The 22121-nt window shown below is 35.7% G+C and overlaps 1 protein-coding gene across 1 annotated transcript in view; it reads right to left on the bottom strand.

The window, feature by feature from the left end:
• The window catches only part of LOC109077940 (nuclear pore complex protein Nup160-like), an 80202-nt gene that overhangs the window by 11436 nt on the left and 46645 nt on the right, over positions 1–22121 (bottom strand). Inside the window, exons 18-28 of the mRNA XM_042753417.1 lie at positions 21522–21592; positions 21269–21428; positions 15344–15413; positions 14208–14306; positions 12925–13047; positions 12758–12853; positions 10458–10552; positions 10282–10378; positions 6930–7035; positions 6565–6725; positions 5861–5921 (exon numbers count right to left, since the gene is read on the bottom strand). Coding sequence (XP_042609351.1) covers positions 5861–5921; positions 6565–6725; positions 6930–7035; positions 10282–10378; positions 10458–10552; positions 12758–12853; positions 12925–13047; positions 14208–14306; positions 15344–15413; positions 21269–21428; positions 21522–21592 — 1139 coding nt within the window. The remainder of the gene's footprint in view (positions 1–5860; positions 5922–6564; positions 6726–6929; positions 7036–10281; positions 10379–10457; positions 10553–12757; positions 12854–12924; positions 13048–14207; positions 14307–15343; positions 15414–21268; positions 21429–21521; positions 21593–22121) is intronic.

The raw sequence follows: 22121 nt of genomic DNA, 5'->3' as shown, positions 1-22121 counted from the left end.
ATGAAACACACACTGCATGAGTGTTTAGCGCTCCGTGATGTTCATCGCGTCTTCTGGGTACGAATAAAATATCAGGTCATGAGCAGACTTTCCTGTCTATTTGAGTTTAAATCTCTATTTATTCACACCAGCTCTTGAAAACCTCTATGCGATCACACTTGACCGAAAAAGTGCGGGGGATGAATTTCCATGATATTACACTTCCCCCGCATAATTTACGTGCATTGGCTCAGCCCCCAACGAGTGTATAAAATATATATATAGCTAAAATGATATACCAAAAAGACCAGTATTCCACTGTATTGCATAGATAGGTATAACATATAACTGAATAAGCCAAATACAAGTCTTCATGATCTCTCTATCTCTCACACACAGATGTAACTTATACTCCTGTTTACTGTACACAAACAAAATTTTACTGTTTGCATTTCTAGTACAAACCTCTTTGCCACATGCACTGGAAAATGTATTACACTAAAAGTTACATTTTCAAATGAAAATGGCAACATGGTCGTTTTATAAAGTATGTTTTCATATGTGCTTCATTTTCACTGAAGGAAACACCTGTGTGAATGCAGCAAAAACTTAAGCTACAGTAGATGGAGAACCGATTGATATTTTGTAAACTTAATTTATGACAAAGAACAAAACTGCACGGATGCAGATATTATAACAATCTATCGTTAAACACACACCTTAAAAGTTGCACTATTCTGAACTTTCCACGGCGTGTGCGCTTTCGTCGGCGCAAGCCATTGAAATGAATGGGTTTCATAGCACAGCGCTTTCCGCATCCTGTGTGAAAGCCGCTTTATCCTTGGTTTCTTGCTCTGCACCGCCGCGGTCTGCGGATTGAAAAAGAATGCGCTGAAAGACGGCGAGGAGCCGATCGAAGTCTGCCGCCTTTTTCATTATGAAATTTAAAGCAGACTGAGGCGATCACAAATTCGTGTACAGTTAATGGAGCTAAGCGCAAAATTTTAGGGGGGCTATAGTCCCGTCTTGGCAAGCTACCTCTAATCACGCTCCAAGCTACTGGTAGCTCGCGAGCGATGTGTTGGAGACCCCTGGTTTAAATTTGCCAAAGAACATCTAAATGATTCAGAGAAGGCTTGGGAGAAAGTTCTGTGATCAGATCAAAATTGAGCCCTTTGGCATTAACTCGACTCACTGTGTTTGGAGGGAGAGAAATGCTGACTATGACCCCAAGAACACCATCCCTAGAGTCATGCACGGAGGTGGAAACATTATGCTTTGGGGCTGTTTTTCTGCCAAGGGTACGGGACGACTTCACCACATTGAGGGGCAAATGGACGGGGCCATGTACTGCACAATCTTGGACAAGAACCTCTTTCCCTCAGCCAGAACACTGAAGATGGGTCATAGATGGGTCTTCCAGCATGACAATGACCCAAACCGTACCGCCAAGGCAACAAAGGAGTGGCTCAAGAAGAAGCACATTAAGGTCATGGAGGGGCCCAGCCAGTCTCCAGACCTCAATCCTATAGAAAATCTGTGGAGGGAGCTGAAAGTTCGCAATGCCAAACGAGAGCCATCTATGAAGAGGAGTGAATCAAAATCCCTCCTGAGATGTGTGCAAAGCTGGAGACCAACTACAAGAAACATCTTACCTCTGTGCTTGCCAACAAGGGTTTCTGCACCAAGGTCTAAGTCATGTCTTGCTTGGGGATCAAATACTTATTTCACTCACTGAAAAGCAAATCAATTTCTAGCCTTTATATAATGTGTTTTTTTTTTTTTTTTTGGTCTCTATCTGTTAAAAGTTTTGTGGATACTGAGTTTTGTGAATAACACCAATAATATTTTGAAAAAAATGCATGCAACATCTATTCCTAACAGAGAGAATCAGTAGGTTTGTCAAAATAAGTCAAAACATATTGGAGATTGCCTACAAATCATTGGTAGAGAGTGTGCTGACCTATAATTTAACTTCATGGTATGGGCATCGTAATTGTAAGCAGAAAAATATTCTGGCAAGAGTCACTTATATAGCTAGTAAAATCATTGGTAAATCACAGAGTAAGCTGGGCGAGGTTTACACCTAATGATGTGTTGGGAAAGCGGAGTGTGTATTAAAAGACCCAACTCATCCTCTGTGATCAGTTTGTTTTATTGCTCTCTGGTAGACAATTTTTTAATGCCTAGAGCAAAGACAAATATTTATAAAAGATCTTTTGTACTCGCTGCGATCAGATTTATACATCAAAAAGCAATGTGGGGGATGTATAATATATATATATATAAAATAACCTGTGATAATTTTTTCAGGATTCTATGATTAATAAAAAGTTCAGAAGAACAGCAGAAGAAGTTCAGAAGAACAGCATTTATTCAAAATACAAATCCTTTGTAACAATGTACACTACCGTTTGAGGTCAGTACATTTTTTCTGGAAGAAATATTTTTATTCAGCAAGGATGTTAAAGTGACAAAAAGATAGTAAATATTTATATTGTTAGAAAATAATTGATTTCAAATAAATGCTGTTCTTTTCAACTTGTCATTTATCAAAGAATTCTGAAAAAAAGCATCACAGGTTCCAAAACAATATCAAGCAGTACAACTGTTTCCAACACTGATATTAACAAATCAATGATGTGTGATTTCTGAAGGATCATGTGACACTGAAGACTCGAGTAATGATGCTGAAAATTCAGTTTTGAAATCACAGGAATGAATTACATTTGAAAGAATATTAAAATAGGATATTGTTACAAAATATTGCTGTTTTTTCTGTATTTGTGTTTAAACAAATGCAGCCTTGATGAACATAAGAGACTTCTTTAAAAACATTAAAAATCTTACTGATGCCAAACTTCTGAACAGCAGTATACACATTTGAATAAAAACTGTAAAACATACAATATTTTTGTAAGAAATCAGATATTCATTCAGCATTTGCACTGACTGATTCAAAATGATAATTTGATTGTCTTTTGGACCAACTGATTACAAGATCCAGATTCATATGTGACCCTGAAGCACAAAACCTTAATAAGCACAGGTATATGTGTGTGTGTGTGTGTGTGTGTGTGTGTGTGTGTGTGTGTGTGTGTGTGTGTGTGTGTGTGTGTGTGTGTGTGTGTGTGTGTGTGTATATATATATATATATATATATATATATGGTACATTTGTAGCAATAGCCAAAAATACATTGTATGGGTCAAAATTATAGATTTTTCTTTTATGCCAAAAATCATTAAGATATTAAGTAAAGGTCATGTTCCATTAAGATATTTTAAAAATTTCCTACCAAAAATAGATCAAAACTTAATTTTTGATTAGTAATATGCATTGATTAGGGATCGACCGATATGCATTTTTCAGGGCCGATGCCGATACCGATTATTACAGATCAAGGAGACCGATAACCGATATTTTGAACCGATGTGTGTCTTGTGTAAAAATGAAAATTAATGTCAAAATTAAGAATAAAAAGGCCTCTGACAAAGACTCTCTTTAAATTATTTTAACACATCTTTAATTCTGAGAACTGTTCATAATAACAACATTAATATTAATAACAACAAACATAAAAAGTGCTGGGAGCATCCATCAGCAGCATTCTGTAAACTAAGTAAAACTTGCATCCATCAGCAGCATCCTATAAACAAAGTAAAACTTAAAGCAAATTTAAACAGCAACAAATGAACAAATAATGGAAAATAAATGTAATCTCTCTCTCTCTCTCTCTCTATATATATATATATATATATATATATGTATGTGTATGTGTGTGTGTGTGTGTGTGTTATATTTAGCATTTTATTTGCAACCCAGAATTGCATTAAAATCACACACAACCCATATTGTAATTGTTTTTTTTTTATTTTTGATGTGTAAAATGTTTGTTTGACTGTTTATCACGGCGATACAAACTAGGAAGTATACAGGACAGCGTCATCCAGAAACGTGCAATGTGAGATTATTGACAATTTACGTTATTAGCATAGGGTTATTAGCAGGGTGCGATTTGTGAAATAAACAAAGGGGGGGATGCTTTTGAAAAAATTTTATGAAATGTTTTTAATACGACGGAAATTGTATTTAGTGTGATCTCAGTTTAATAAAAACATTGTAAGCCTACGTTAGGCCTATTAATTGTAATGATTTAATGTCCACGGTTATTCAAACAACAAATTACATCGAGAAAGCGAGCAAAGAACACAACGGAGCTTTTTGAAACTCCGAATCAGTTAAACCATTGCGTCGCAAAATGATTCACTGTTTCGATGCGCTTCAATCGGATCGCGTATCGCGAATCATTTGATTCAGATCTGGACGTCAGAGCGGGTTTGCATGATGTTTTTATCCCCACCGGGGATAAAAGTTATTCAGCAGAGGCAGGGATGCATAGACCAGAAGGGGGGAAACCCCCCCATCCCCCCCGGCAAACCGCACCCTGGTTATTAGTGAAATGAGAGAGCGCGGGCACGGAGATAACTAAATCAGGAATAGGGAGCTCGTGCTTGATGCCCTTTCAGCTCTTCAAAATTGCATAATGGTAATTCTGAATCTGTATGATAATTTATTTTGCAATCATGTTAGAATAAAGCAACATTTCTCCAAATATGCGCAATTTATTTGACTAAGAGCCCTAACGGAACGGACGCTGTTCAGTGAAGCTATGTGAACAACACAAAAAAAAAAAACCGCAGCAGACGTGAGTGAATTCATTCGTGTTGATAATCTATTCACAATACAACGTTAAATTGGCCGAATGGTGAGAGAAGTAGGTTTTAGTTTCACTATCTCAGCACTGATGTGATGATCCGTTAAAGCATATCACTGCAATGACGGACATTGACCGGGAATTCACGGTATAATAACTGAACGGGGCTTGTCATCATAAATCGATTATATTTAGGTGTTTTGCAACTTCAGTGTAGTGATTTATTGAAACTTCAGGAACGTTTACTGCATTCTTACCTTCACTTCGAGAGATAACTTATTGATGTGTGATGATGATCACTGAAGCAGCTCCTGTGCTTTCGGTGTGAGAGCGGAACATTTTCCAGCCGCGCCAGCCATATTGATTGGCCAGGCTCGTGACTCCCAACAAATCAGACGGACGATAGGCGGGGCTTAGTCTAGGCCACAGAGCGGTGTGCTCTGACTGAGGTGGCTGGATCAGTGCCAGATCGCGCATTTCAAAATAAAACAGATAAACCGTCAAATCGGTTTTGAAAATGGCCGATGCCGATAACAATAAAAATGCTTAATATCGGCGCCGATAATCGGCCACGCCGATAATCAGTCGACCCCTAGCATTGATAAGGACTTCATTTGGACAATTTTAAAGGCGATTTCCTCAATATATTGATTTTTTGTACCCTCAGAATCCAGATTTTCAAGTAGTTGAATCCTAACAAAGCTTAATGGAAAGCTTATTTATTCAGCTTTCAGATTATGTATAAATCTCAATTTCAAAACATGGACCCTTACGACTGGTTTTGTGGTCCACGGACACATATTACAATGGTCATGCTATGTGTTTTGCATGCAGCCAGCAAACACAATAGCAAAAGGTATGTGATACCCACAGATTAAATTTTAATCATCTTCAATGATTGTTTATATCAAGACTAAGGCATCAACTAGGCTAACTATTACTTTGAAAATTTTAATAACTGAAATGTTAAGTGGGGGACATGTAGTAACGTTTAATAGACAATTAAGTGTTCAGGTTCTTCACCTGTCAATAAAAATACTGTGTTCTGAATGACTAATATGACTACTAGTATACACAAATAGAACACTGATTAAGTATTAAAGTGGGAAAAACATAGTCAGTATAGTCCACACAAATTTAGAGGGTGTTTTTGGGAGTAATTACCTGGATTTGCAGCAAATTCTCCATCATAGTTCCTTTTCGGTGATGTTCCTGGTCGCTCATACTGGAAGTCATGATATATATTAAAATACATTATAATATACAGGTGCATCTTAGTAAATTAGAATGTCATAGAAAAGTTCATTTATTTCAGTAATTCAACTCAAATTGTGAAACTCGTGTATTAAATAAATTCAATGCACACAGACTGAAGTAGTTTAAGTCTTTGGTTCTTTTAATTGTGATGATTTTGAAAGCCAGGCGAAACGGCTCTATATTTATATCAGATGTTCTGCACCGTATATTTTGCGTAAAAATATTGTTTTATCAAGGGAAAAAAAAAACACTTATTTCATACATACTGCCCTTTAAAAATTCAAGTACTTTCTCAAAAATATGGCTGTCTTCAAGGGTTTTCCAGTACTTAAATTTAAAAAAAATCAAATTCAAGTACTTTAAGCACCGTGTACGAACCCTGTGTAATGCTAGTTCTGAGAAAAACTCTAGCATTATTTGTTTTACAGATGCCACTTGGTCTTTCCTTTTGATATTTTTGTATCCAATGCAATGAAATTTAGACATCTTTATGTGTGATTCACTAAAACTCATGTAAACACATTTATATGTAGGTCTACATGTATTTATTACTGAGTTATTCTCTGACTGAGCACTCCATATAGGGAATTAAAAATGTTTCAGATGCTTACCGCTGCTCCAGATGAAGGCTGCACAATCCAGGCGTAGTCTGGATGAACGAGGCGCAGGCAGTTGAGGGCAGCTAGATAACAGTTGACCTGCTTCTGGAGACCGCGCAGAGTTCGCACCTCACGGCCCAGACGCATACCGTACTCAAACATCACTGTACCAGCTAACACACAAACAAATCACTGTTGGCTTAATGGCCAAATCCTGCCTGAATATAACAATTACCTTTATTGCTCATTTTGAACAATAAATCAATAATAACTATAAAACTGCAGGAGGGTTTGAATTTTGATTTTTTAATTCAATAATTAGTCCTTTCCCCCAAAAAACTTGAAACATCATTGTAACGCTGACCCATCAGTTTTACCTTTCCTATAGTTGTGACGATTGATATGAAAAGCATACAGAAGCTCATAGTAGTTGTGAGTCATGAGGTCCACAGCTCTTGCGCGAGACTCAATAATGCTGACCACCTAAAGAACACAAAGCACAAAACAACACAATGGCTTGCTAAAAATTTATGTTGTCAATGATTAAAAGAAAATTAATAAAATTGCAATTTTTTTTTTTTTTTTAAATCACGAATAATTACGATTAATCCCAAACACTAAAGTTTTTAAAGAGCAGGTCATATGGGTTTTTGAAAAATATCTCTTTTGCAGTTTATAATGTAGCTATCCTTAAATGAAAACAATCTGCAAAGTTTTTAATCAAAAAAGTTCATGATAAATAAAGATATTGTCTCTCAAAAGAGAGAGTCGATTTTGAATCACCTTAACTAGTCGTTATATTTTTGAATATACTAAATACTAACAGAGTCCGACACTTCCAAAAACACTTCCACAATCCCCACCTGTCCGCGAGATACGTCTGACCTGCCCACAAACACTTCCGCTAGTTAGTGTTTACATCAATTCCAATATAACAATGACTTAAACTATAACACAGAAATACAATTCAAACCTTTTGTTGTGTGCATGTCATTTTACCAAGGACTGATTCTCTAATCTTGGCTTTTATCTTCGTTGGCTTCTAATCTTTTTAATTTGGACTAACAAGCTCTCTGAACCACGACCTGTAAGTAGTACGATTGATACATTGTGTAAATTTTCAATTGAGTGCTCAAAAAGGTTTTTGTGCTAATATGTGATGTATACCTAGCGTAGCTTTAGGTTTCCAGGTAAAGCACAATATTACTGTCTTACTGAAGGAGTTCTGATAATTTGCAAGACAGAGCGTCTTTTGTCTGTCATTCTTCAAACATTACAGTAGACATATTTTGGTTTACAAACTGTATTGTTTCATCAGTTAGTCATGTTAGCACTCGACTAACGTATCCACCAAGTGTTCAGTTTAGCAGCTAAACTTTCGCGTTTCACGATTCGCGTGCATAAGTGTTTTTGTATTTTATGACATTATTATAAGAACGGATTGGAGCACTATATTACTGTTTCATGTAAAGGTGCTTTGTCAATGGTAGCGCTGGCCAACTGGCCCAAGGACTCCTCTCTGTGCCAATCACAACGGGCTTGGCCAGCTGACCAATCAGAGCAGAGTAGGCTTATAGAAGGGAGGGGTTTGCTCTGAACTTGCTTGGAATGAATCGTTTCGAAATCATTGGCAAATGACTAATATTAAATGTATATTTTGAGAAAATTACAATGTTTTCTGAGATGTAGATGCATTTAAACCTGTTGTAGGGGACTCCAACACAATATTAGGACACTTTAAAATACTTTATTACATGGCTCTGTGGAATACTTGATTCTGATTGGTCAGCCGCGACATTCCGAGGTATGTTATCCCTGGATAACAATCTGTAAAAGCTAATAACACAACTGCTGTCTTCACGGAAGCTTTGCGTTCAAATATTTAAACTCAAATCAATATTTTGCATCTAATTATTTACTTATGTGGCAAGTAGCTTAGTGTCGGGGTCCTGATCCCCGTGTCGGGGTTTATTCTGCGAGAACAACTGTCTGGATGTACATTATCCCTTACATATGACCTGCTCTTTAAATATATTTTTATACTGCAATAATTTCAGATTCAATCTTTAAATTAAAGTAATAAAAACAAAGAAATTATATTTTTAATTTTTGTTCAGTGGCATCTTTTTTTATATCACTGATACCAATACTCTAGGAAATAATTTTCCCCCTAATATTTAACCATTGTTAACAGCCATTCAACATGACAGTATAATTGAGAGCGATCAATTTTAGCATTAGACTTTAAAAATAATAACTTCTAATATAAGTGAACTTAAAACAATCTTCACATAAACCAATTACCTGTGCCCTTCAGCAATTAGGAAATACACAGAAATTTAATAAAGTTAATAAACACTAAATTCTAAATTAAATATGTATCCTTAAAGCTACAAAATTTATTCATTTCCTCTTTTCTCTTTTGTTCCTTGATTAACAGACATCACAGCAGCTGGTTTATTGGGTTATTTGGCTGCTATTACTTTAAGATCTGCTACTGCTGAATATGACGTGGATCTGACACGCATGCTCGTAGTTCATTTGCCCTTTAATATGAAATTATACAGTCTACAGCAAAGCGCCACTGTATTTGTGCACGTAAACGATGAGCATGCCCTATGAGCAAAGTTCCCTCAAATTTTTTTTTTTCTTGCTGAGCAAAACTTTTCTCTATTGGGCGGACATTTCAGCTACCAGAGCAAAAACATTATTTATACCAGACCTGTACAGCGTACACAAAAAAAAGGGTGTAACTTTTAACTTTACTGTGCTATTTATATTTGATTTGACACTTGATGTTACTAAATGATGCCCATTTTAGGTTACCAAAGAGAAAACATTTTTGACAGTGCTGTTAACAATAACTTCTATCAAAAAAATCATAACAAAACTCAAGCAGAACAGTTCAGTTCTTTATTATAATATAATACAATATAATACAATACAATACAATATATAAAAAAATATGAAGCAGATATTGTTCATGAATTCCCTTTTTGAGGTAATTTATTGGGTTTATAATATATATAAAAGCAAACTGAAGCATTTAAACTGAGATCTGTAAGTTAAGCATTTTCGATAACGTTAATGTGAATTCTTATATCTAAACATCCCTATGTAGTTTGCAAACCACTACACCTGTGTAAATGTAAATCTCTCTGAGTTTTGTTACTGTTCTGTGCCCATCATCCGTTATTTAAAGCACTTGATTAAGCCACTCATCTTTAAACATGATGACGTTTAATTTCACGTGTCGTGTTGAGATATTTCGTCCACAAGCATTAAAGTATTGGATTTCTAAAACGACTTGCCGCACATCATTCTCTTTCTATGACACATGTAAACCACATTTGTTCACTTTATCAGAAGTCAGCAGCAGAGACTTTTGTCATACTTTATTTTAAGATCCAATTCTCGCCATTAACAAACCACTAACTTTAGCCTCAAACTCTTAATTAATAGTTAGTAAGATAGTTGTTAAGTTTAGGTATTGGGTAGGATTACAGATGTAGAATATGGTCAAAATATGTGCTTTATAAGTACTAATAAACAGCCAATACATTAATAATAGGCGTGCTAATAAGCTAGTTAATAGTCAGAATTGGACCCTATTTTAAAGTTACAGAAGCTTTGATAAATTGAGATAAAACCCACAAAAGTATGTTTCAACAATGGAAAAAATAATAATAAATACCTGTAAGGCTCACGTATGAGAGTATTCTGACCTACCTCATCATGTAAATCAACAAACGAGAACTGGACGAGATCCCTGAGTTGAGCACGCTCGCACAGAACTACCACCAGCTGTCGGAGACAGTCCAGCTGCCTGCAACCACAGATAACACCAAGATTACACGTATTTCACTTTAAACTGTGGAGAAGGAAATGATGTCAGTGCACTGTACCTGCTAGAATCAGGGTTCTGCGTCAGGGCCTCGTATGCCTGACTGTTGTGTCCAAGATCCAGATGATGCTTGAATATACGAGTCCACAGAGCAGCCTACAATACAGGTGTTAGATTCTTATTAAATGGGTCATATTTCCTTTGTTTTTGGAGTGTCACAAGCTGTTTGTGCATATGTAAGATCCGTAAAGTTGCAAAGACTAAGGTCTCAAACCCAAAGAGATTAAGTTAAGACTAGCCCACTCTTTCCTAAAATACCTCACGTCTTCACAAATCTACATCACTGTGTAGGAAGATTTGCAAAACGCCCAAATGTTCATGCAAAGAAAGGAGGCGTAACTTTTATTCTCGCTGTAGTTTTGTTGTCATGGAGACACTGTGTGTTTCCAAATATGGTAAATGGCGTAACATGTCCGTCACACGATTGAGGTATTCGGCCATTCACAATGCACTGATTAGCTGGACAATCAGAGCACACCTCGCTTTTCAGAACAATGAGCTTTGTAAAAAATCGAGGCGTCTCAGAAAGGTAGGGCAGAGAAGAGCAACAATAATATACGGTAGGGATGCACGATATCATCAGACTGATATTGGAATTGGCCGATAATGGCTTTATATGTAAATCAATATTTATGATTTAATTAATGATTTATTAATATTTACCAATGTACTGGCCCGATATAAAAAAAATAATGCCAATATGTCTTGCTGATAAGGAATGCATTAATTCACATGTGCTTAGGGTGTGCTAGTGATTAGATCACGTCAGCAGTGTGGCTCATTCTTGAAGCAAAGTTTTGTCTGAATGATGATTAGTTTCACTCTTTTGGATTTGTAAATTAAATATATATTTTTTTATATATTGTTTTATTAATTAATGTGTAATACGTTTTATTTTTTAAACAAATCATAAGCTCTAAAAGATATTTAGAATTTTTACAACTCTTTTGCTTTAGACCAGGGGTGTCAAACTCAAGTTCTGGAGGACCGGAGCACTGCATAGTTTAGATTCAACCCTAATTAAATACACCTGATCCAACTAATCAAGTCTTTCAGGCTTATTTGAAAGGTACATGGCATGTGTGTTGAAGCAGGGTTAGAACAAAACTCTGCAGGGCTCCGGCCCTCCAGAAATTGAGTTTGACAGCTCTGCTTTAGACCATCTACAAATGTTAAATCTTAAAATAAAATGTTAGGGTTAACACTGCATCTCTCTCGGGGAAAAATGCAGTGATTGATATATAATTTATTTGTAGTTATTTTAAAGGCTTCAATGAAAATATCGGAAAAAAATCCAATATCGTGCATCCCTAATAAACGGTATGTGGAAAATGTGCTTTTGAACCTTAAACTGTAAACATTGCATTACACCAAATACACAAAATAATGTTATTTTTAGCATCGTCATATGACCCCTTTAATAAACAGAGATAGATATTCTCAAAATTATGTTTGAGATATCCCACAATATATGGATAGCTAAAATTGTCATTATATATTTTTTAGAAATTAACATTTTAATAGAATATAGTTTTAAGTGGAAAATCTAAAAGGAAAATGTGTATTTAGCTGCTGTGACTGGTAAATGCTTTTGTAAGTGCTTCCACTAGTTCATTTTGAAAGGTTCTATATACTGTGACAAAATACATCAGCCTGGCACATCATGGGGATAAGCATGTGTGTCCATGTATCTACCAGCAATCATAATTACTGAGATTCTTTAAACTAGATCATTCTTTAAACTTGGCTTCCCATACAAGTTCTTTTTGAACTCCATATAAGTTTTTGGATTAATTTAACTCTACAAGAATTAATGAACTCTACAAGAGGCTGACAAAATAATATGAAAATGTTATAAATCTAGGTATTAGCAATAGGTAACAGTTACTGTTATTATAGTATGTTTATACTATATAAAGGTGATTATTTGAGGATTGAAAAGCCTTCTAAGTAGTTGTATGGATTTTGTCCTGTTTTCCTTGTCCGTGTTGTTTCTTTCATTTTGAACTAGTGGGGCTCTTTCATTTTAAACTATTTAAATGGACTTTACTTCTACGTTAAAACCTTTCTTTCTTCTTTAAAAGTTACTTTCAATGAAAAAATGTGTTAGAAAGAATATGCATCTAATTTGATCATTTTTTTAACCCACATTCACATTCTGAGGGGAAAAAGGTAGCTATGTATTCAGACCAAACAAAAAAAAAAACAGACAGGAATACACAATCTAATTACTGTAATGAATTAATCATTCTCAAAACAAACAAAAACAAAAACAAACAAGCAAACAAACAATGTTGTTACCTGGCTTCTTTCATCATTGGCAGCTTCAGATATGGCCAACGTTGCCAAATTAATCACAAGCTCTGGCAAACCAATATCCTCCAATAACCGCAAAACCTAAACCATTAAACAATTAGAAGCAATTTCATTCCCATTTAACATGATCTGTCCATCTAACAGACACATACCTTGTTGTAATAAAGTAATCGTGGGGCAGTTGCGGTGACCGCCTCCTCGTCTGAACCCATAAGTTTCATTAAAAAATCTTCTTTATCCACCTCAGCGGCTGCTTCCTGGAAACACTGTAAAGCCTAAAAAAAAAAATAAAAAAAAAAAAAATAAAAATATTCACAAAACACACGGCCAACAAATTAGGCATGATTTCACAACACTTTTCTGCATTTGGAACAATTTTGTGAACAATCCTTTTGTTCTGACTGCAATGCACATATATGAATAGAAAAAAAAAAACACTTATTAAGGTAGTCCTGCCTTAAAGTTTAAAGAGCCCAATGGCCTTTTTGTTTGCATAATAGCATAATAGTTGAACCAGCCAAACAATTATTACTTTGGCATGTTTTCAGTTTCAGAAGAACAGTTCAACACTGCATTCAGAATGCTATTGAACTTCATTAAAAAAAAGTAATAAATAATAAAGTGGTAAAATGTTGTATTGCAAAAACAAATGGAGTACATCCTCATGAAAGTTACAAAATAAAAATGTTTTGGTTTAAGTAAAAGGCAATTTTTGATCTACAGGTGAATATATTGAATCAATAGATTTAAAGAAAAGTAATTTCTTCAGAGAGAACTGTCAGGAGACATTTTTTTGCACAAAAGAGGATAATGGTACAAGAGGAATACCAAATCATGGTTATAAATGTGAAAATATAGCAAATGTAACACCGAAATTCGAAAAACAATGGACTTATAATGGTACATAAAAATGAAAGTTTAAAATTAATTGATTTGTATAAAAAAAATTAAACTGCTCATAAGGCAGTTTTTTCATAAGAACGTTTTAATATAATTGTTTCGACTTGTTTTTCTGAAATATAAACATTTAAACAATGGCTTTTCATTATGGATTTATTCAAGCAAACATTTAATATAGAAACAGCATAAGCAAAAATTTAAAGAACATATATTGATATAGTACATATATTTAGCAAAATTCTCCTCAAGTTAATGTTTTTCTAGCTCAACTATCGAGCTATGCTCATTGAACAGCTTTTCTAAGACAAATGTAACAGTGACAAGCTGTTTTATTGATCTCTTTCTGAGAAACATACTGTATACCGATTGATTATGAGACATTATGCACTTTGTTAAATTGTACTGTATCTTACAACATACCTTCTGAGGTTCATTCACGTTTATTTTGTGCTTTAACTAGTAGTAATTAGGGGGAGATGACGCACATGGCACTTGAACTGGGGTGACTTCAGCAGGTCAAACATGATGTTCTTACCTTCTGGCCCTCACCGCTGGCCAGATAGCAATGACCCAAAACAAAACGATAGGATCCCACATTCACCTGGCACCAGGGCCCAACTAACCGAGCATATTCCTGTAGAGAGGTAAGACACAGTGACAAAGAGGTTAAAAATTCATTTTGGGCATTAACTAGAAGTATATTATTAATCATTTTTATTTTGTGTAGAGTAACCGCAAGCTACATACTCAAATCAAGCTGAGAACTTTGTTCATCTATTTATTATTACAAGTAATCAAGACTAAACTCTTAACTTCATATTGACCCCATCTGTGCAGTTACATGTTAAATTCAGTGGTCCACTAAAAAAAAACACTACACTGAATCACCTGTGTACTGTATGTGCATGCTGTATCATATTTAATGCACCCTTGACAATAGAAGTCAAATACTGACAGGAACTGAGCAAAAGAAGTTGGACGGCAGTAAAAATATTCAGACTTAGGTACTGTAAATGAAAAACAAAGTTTTAATTTACCAGTCAAACACGCTCATTAAAAAAATTGTCAGAGTGAGTGATCAATGAACAGTGTAATTTCAGAAAAAGCTGTCTGTGTTTAGCTTGACGATAAGTAGCTTTAAAAGTTCTAGAAAAAGTTCTGACTAATAACTATTTTACAATAGTAACATTTTCTGCACTCACTGCCACAATGTCACAACTTCTTTATTTTTCAAAGCAATGATATTTTCATTTCAATCGTCATCTTTCATCTTTTAATCCATCATTAAAAAAAAAAGGAAAAAAATCTTCATCTGATGTTCACCCCCAAACAATGTGCTATATGAGGTTATGAAAACAAGGTACATGTATTAACATAGGCTATACAATGTGCAAACAAAGGGTTAAAAAACTAAAAGTCTTAAAACAGAAGTTAAAAAAATAAATAAATAAATAAATAATCACAAAATCACTGAAATCACTAAATTAAAAATCATGATATAAGCACAGACTAAATATTAACTGGTATGAAGAACACAAATTCACTCATCTGAAGACAGCAATTATATTACATTTATACTTCATTATCATAGTTCCTTTATTTTTATCAGGACCATATACAATACAGCAAATCATTTCTGGGAAATTAGACAAGTGATATGTGGTCTCTCACCTGCAGCGGTGCATACTGGCAGTTTACCATCAGGCATTCAGGAAAGAGGAAACTGGGATTGCTGGGCCAGCTAGTGAAATGATGTAAGGGAAATACTGAACTCATGAATTACACCTCACCCAGATGCTTTGCAATCAAGAACTGGCTGAAAATATCAAGTGTCTAGTTGTGACCTCAAAAGAACCAGGTCGATACTAAAATGAGAACCAATATTCAATACATGCAATGAGCTGACTGACGGGTGACCGCTTTATAATGCTCACGTGCAGATGTAAGTAACAGGCAACTGGGACATGCAGCTGTGTAAGTCCAAAATATGTTATAGCGCCACCTATGGTCCGATCACCATGAAACTTACATGCTTCTTAAGAGTCATCCGAGATATATTTTCACCAAGTTTTGTAAAGTTTTGAGTTTTTGTTTAGGTTTTATAGGATTTTGGGTATATTTGGCCACACCCCCTTTTTAAATGACCCCGTTATAAATAATTGAAGGACAAATTTCAAATTTATCTTGATAATTATTGATCCAGAGAGTCCAGAGAATATTACTGCAGTGGTTTGGTTTGTATTGGGTAAAAAACCTAGGACTAGTTTGCAAAAGTAGGTTTTTAACATAATTGAGAATATTTAAAGAACGATTTGATTGACAGCAATGGTTCTTGAGACAAAATTTCTCATTTTAAGGAGATCTACCAAATGATATGCATATTGTGTGGATGTTTGAAACACCACATGTTTACAGAGCCAAAAAATCTCGTTAGCAACAGCTAGTGGCCGATTTATTTCAAAATTGTTACAAACCTTTAGGGCCATGAGTCAAACATGCCCACCGAGTTTCGTTCTGATCGACCTCCGTTAACCTCGTCTAATAGGTGCTCAAACTTCATTGGCCAATGGCGGCCATTTTTTTTTAGATACGCCAATGTCCTCATATATCCTTATGGCACATTGGACAAAGACACTGCATACCAATTTTCAAGTCGATCGGACCAACATCTTATAGCACCACCAAGTGGCAGATCTGCGCAAACTTTTTTATTTGACCAAAGATTGAGTTTGGAGAATATTTCTCATTCCGTTTATGAGCTATAGCAATTTTAGTAAAAATGTCCCCTCCACTTGCGAACATTTTGCCATCCCTATGCAACTGTGAGTCAAAATTTCAACTTTTTTTTATAATTATTGATATTCACTGTCCAGACAATATTTCTGCAGTGGATTGCTTCCAATTGGCGAAAAATCTAGGACTAGTTCGCAAAAGTAGGTTTTGAATTTACTTAAAAATGGCGGGAAAACCGGACCCCGTAAAGCAAATCTAAACTTCTAGGCTTTTGTTGGCCTTGACCCAAGGATTCCAAAATTATAAAAGTTTTGAGTCTACGATCAACAGTCTACGAGTTATGAGCGATTTCATGTTTTTGTTCACTGTAGAGCCCCCTATTGGCCGACTGGGCTGGGTCTTTGTGCCTGAGTAGCGAGCCATACTACTACTTTTTGACAAAATTTCAGCTCTCTAGGCCTTACAGTTTGTTCTGCACAATCAGTTTTAGGGAAGAATAATAATAATAAAAATCCTAACAATTACAATAGGGTTTCAGCACTGCGTGCTTGAACCCCTTAAGATTTCCAAAACAGAAAAGCTTAAGTTCTTTAAAGTGTGTTCATTTATGCACTCAATACTTGGTCAGGGCCCCTTTAGCACAAACTCCAGCATCAGTGAGGTGTGGCATGGAAGTGATCAGCCAGTGGCACTGCTGAGGCACTACTGAAAATATCCCATAGATTCCATATGGGCTTCAGGTCAGGCATGTTGGCTGGCCAAACAAGCGCAGTATTATCATGGTCAGCAAATTACCTGGAAGTGGTTTTGGCACTGTGGGCAGGTGCTAAAGTCCTGAGCAACAGTCCAGTTCTTTTTCTCCTTAACCCAGGTAAGATGATTCTGACGTTGTTTTTTGTTTCAGAAGTGGCTTGGTAGCCCTTTTCCTGAAGACGTATGAGCGTGGTGAGTCTAGATGCACTGACTCAAGTTTCAGTCCACTCCTTGTGAAGCTCTCCCAAGTGTTTGAATCGGCTTTGCTTGACAGTATTCTCAAGCTTGCGGTCATCCATGTTGCTTGTGCTTCTTTTCCCAGCCATTTTCTTCCTTCCAGTCAACTTTGCATTTAATATCTTTGTGGATGGAATCAATGATCTTCTTCTGGACCACTTCAAAATCAGTTGTCTTCCCCATTATTGTGGTTTCAAAGAACAAGAGATAACAGTAATTTATACTGTAGGGATGGTCATTTAATGACACTCAAATGTAATTTTGAGCTGCAAGTTCTAATAAAAAAAAAAAAAAAAAAAAAAAAAAAACCTTTGAAATGTTTTACTTTAGATGTAATGAATCTAGAATATATGAATGCTTCACTTTTTGAAATAAGTAAAAAAAAAATATTAAAAAAAAATAATTAAATAATAATAATAAAATTTACTCACTCCCGAGGCATCCTAGGTGTATATGACTTTCAGACGAATCCAGTCGGAGTTTTATTAAAAATTGTCTTTGATCTTTCAAGCTCTATCATTGCAGTCAGCGGGTGTTGCAGTGCATCAGTCCAAAAGAAGTGAAATAATTCCATTAAAAAAAAAAAAAAGTGTCTCACACGGCTCGGGGTGGGTGAGCAAAGGACTCCTGTAGCGAATCGATGCATTTTTGTAAGAAAAATATCCATTTCAAAATGTAATAAACATTTGAATCTAGCTTGTGCTCACTGATGTAAAAGGAAGCAGTTCCGGGGGAATTACATATAAGGTCAGCTTTGCGCATGTGCTGCTCAGAAGTGACACACAGAAACGCAGCAGAGAGATCAAAACAAAACAACGTAGGGCTGCACGATTATGACAAAAATCAGAACTGTCGATTGTTCCCTTGAAATTGTAATTGCGATTATTAATTACAATTATCACAATTTACACTGAATGATGTTTATACCATTGTTTGATGCAACTGCATGCTGTATTTTTATATGAAAATAAACAAGCTGCCAAATATCAACTTTGGAAAATCAGATTGGTTTCTTCTTTCAATTATAAAAAAAGTAAAAATATGAATGGTATTATAGTGTTATACTAAAACTAAAATTAAAACAATGGAAAAACCCTTAAGATAACATCTTAAGTTAAGCACACAAATAACATAAGTGGACTTGGAATTATTAATTGCCGCTTTGAACGATTACGTAATTGTGGCATCCATAATTGTAATTGCGATTAGAAATTCGATTAATTGTGCAGCCCTAAAACAACGGTCACTAATTAGAAGTACAAAACAAGGATTTGTAAAGAAGAATGTTGGAGGACTTCAAAAATAAGCCAAAACGAGACTGGTTTTTCTTTGCTAAAGTATGAAAACTTTGCTTCTTTTGATCCTGTAAACAAACGTTGGTTTTTACGAGACTCTAGGTGCATGCGCAGCGCTGACCCCATACGTCATGCTCCTGGAACGGCTGTGTACAACTGTTGGCACAAGCTAGATTAAAGTGATTATTACGTTTTGAATATGGATATTCTTCTTACAAAAACACAGAGTCGCTACAGGAGGCCTTTGTTCACCCCTGGAGCCATTTGAGACAGTTTTTTTTTTTTTAATGGAAGGGTGCTTTTTATTTCACTTGTTTTGGACTGCAGCAATGCAACACCCGCTGACTGCAATGATAACAGCTTGAAAGATCAAAGACAATTTTTAATATAACTCCGACTGGATTCGTCTGAAAGAAGAAAGTCATATACACCTAGGATGCCTCAGGGGCGAGTAAAACGCAGTCTAATTTTTATTTTTGGGTGAACTAACCCTTTAAATTGTGAAAGGTGATTTACCACATTATCTTAGAAACCCGAGTTAGTGAATTTCACTAGCCACACCCAGGCCTGATTACTGCCAGACCTGTTGAATCAAGAAATCACTTAAATAGTACCTGTCTGACAAAGTGAAGCATGCTTAGAGAGCAACACATCATGCCGTGACCTAAATAAATTTAAGAACAGATGAGAAACAAAATAGCTGACATGTATCCGTCTGGAAAGGATTATAAAGCCATTTCTAAGGTCATGGTCAGAGCCGTTATCCACAAATGGACAAAACTTGGAACAGTGGTGAACCTTCCCAGGAGTGGCCTGCCTACCAAAATTACTCCAAGAGGGCAATGACGACTCATCCAGGAGGTCATAAAAGAACCCAGAACATCATCTAAGAACTGCAGGCCTCACTCGCCTCAATTATGGTCAGTGTTCATGGTTCAACAATAAGAAAGACACTGGGCAAAAATGGCACCCATGGGAGAGTTGCAAGGCAAAAGCCACTGCTGACCAAAAAGAACACAAAGGCTTGCCTCACATTTGCCAAAAAATATCTTGATTATTCCCAAGACTTTTGGGCAAATATTCTGTTGAATGATGTGACAAAAGTTTAACTTTTTGGAAGGTGTGTTTACTGTTACATCTGGCGTAAAACCAACGGTAGTGTGATGGTCTGGGGCTGCTTTGCAGCTTCAGGACCTGGACGACTTGCCATAATTGATGGAAGCATGAATTCTGCAATCTATCAGAAAATCCTGTGTGTGAGTGTGTGAGAATGTCCGGCCGTCAGTTTGTGACCTCAAGCTCAAGCGCACTTAGGTTATGCAGCAGGACAGTGATCCAAACACACCAGCAAGTCCACATTGCTGTTGCCACAAGTGCATCTCTCAGAAATCAGAGCTTGGCAAGAGCAGGCCTAATATTACCCAAAATATTACATTATACATGTTCTACTATTTGTGTATATATAAAAGGCAATGATTTAAACCTTATAGGCTACGATATGATACACGAATGAAAAAGCACAGCGCGATTGCCATCAAACAGCCACGTTGTCGTCTCTGCGCATCTCCATCTCTCAAAAACCAAACCAGCTCTCTGTCTAGAGTATAGGCTAATAATCAACTTAAATACAGATACAACTTTTGCTGGTTTGCGTGGCACATGCACATTTGTTTAGTGAGGTTCAAAAAAAGACTTGTTTAAATTGTTCTGCATAATGAAATGTTAGCCTTGCATTAATTCATTCACTAAATGTTTCTCATGAAATATTCCTACTTCTATGTATATTTTAGAACACTGAATAGGAAAAAAAAGAAAAGAAAAAAAAAGGGATTTTTTTTTCCATACTGTTCTTTTTTCCCCATAGGTTTTCCAGACCTGCGAATTAAGTGAAATACTTTTTTTAAACACAGGAACCGGTGAGCCAAAGGAATTCATGTTGTTTTACATAATCCTCTAAAATTACAAAACAGTAACAAGTGTGTCAAGTAGCTAAATGAGTTCATAAATGAAATAAGCGCAAATAAAATAGCAGTGTTGCAGTTGCCTTTTTCCATGCATTTCCTGGAAATGAATTATTTCTAAATTGCGTAGGAACCCTTATTGTTTTAATTTAGATACTTAAATATCTATTTATTGGATCACGAAAGGTCCCCAAGCTGGTACTCAAACTCATGTTGCTCGAAGCACAACCGCACTACATCTCGAAGCACCGCCTATACAAGGAAATCTGCTCCGACTGTTAGATGTTTAAATATGCTAAATGTTATAATCATAAAAAAAAATATATTATTTTAGTTAAACACTGCATATTTGTTCAGTTCTGGTTCAAGCTCTGCCTACTTCTGGTATTATCCATATATATATATATATTTATTTATTTATTTATTTATTTATTTATTTATTTTTTTAACTTAAAATTCTGTTATAAATTTAAGTATAAATGAAATATTCAAAAACAGTTTTGGTATAGAAATTTGTATAGGGAATTGTTACAATTCATTCATATTGGTATCGACTACTGGTACTTTTGGTATCATGCCAACACTGGTGTCCAGCATACTGCATATCAAAAGGATACAGAAACTGGCAGAGTAGTGTCAGGACACTGGAGATCATTTGTGGCCAGTGCAACATGCCCTGACTGCCCTCCACATCCTGCTGGGAGAAGATCTGAGACATGATGGCTTTACGGGCCACATTCTGGTAGAACAACTCCACCACAGTTTGAGGATTCAACACTAAAAACAAGAAAGAAACAACACGGTGAGGACAGTCAGCATTTTCATCAGCAGTCATTGACTGTCTGTATAGAGGCAATTAATTCATCTTACCTGATCTACTGGATGTAGGAATTGTGGAGTCGGACAGCTCCAAAACAGACAAGTGCTGAAGATCAGCATTTCTAAAGACAGAAAAATAATGCATGAAATAATGCCCTTAAATACACCCATGAACAATTCTCAAAGACGAACCAAAATAAAATACAAGTCTAGGTATTATCTCTTATTTAAAAATTAGTGCTGTCAAAAGATTAATTGCGATTAATCGCATCCAAAATAAGTTTGTTTACATACTACTGTGTATATTTTTTGTGTATATATGCATACACACACATACAGTATATATTTTGAAAATATTTACATGTACTTACATGTATATTTATATTCATATAATTTATATTATAAATAAATAAATGTAATATATAATGCCTTTTAAAGTAGGTTTTTAAAGTAGTTACTAGTCGGAGCATTTGTAATTACTCGCACTCACGTCTCGCCTCTCTCCGCCATTAGGCACGTTCGATTTGAAGCAGCACTGCGCAGGATGAGTATGTGACATCAACCGCAGAAGCATAAAGCCCAGGACACACCGAGCCGACGATCGGCCGTTTGCCATCGTTGGGCCGACCGCGAGTGATGGTCGGGCTAGTT

This window comes from Cyprinus carpio, chromosome B25 (assembly GCF_018340385.1).
Source record: "Cyprinus carpio isolate SPL01 chromosome B25, ASM1834038v1, whole genome shotgun sequence".
NCBI lineage: Eukaryota > Metazoa > Chordata > Actinopteri > Cypriniformes > Cyprinidae > Cyprinus > Cyprinus carpio.
This window is presented reverse-complemented; position numbering and strand designations above follow the sequence as displayed.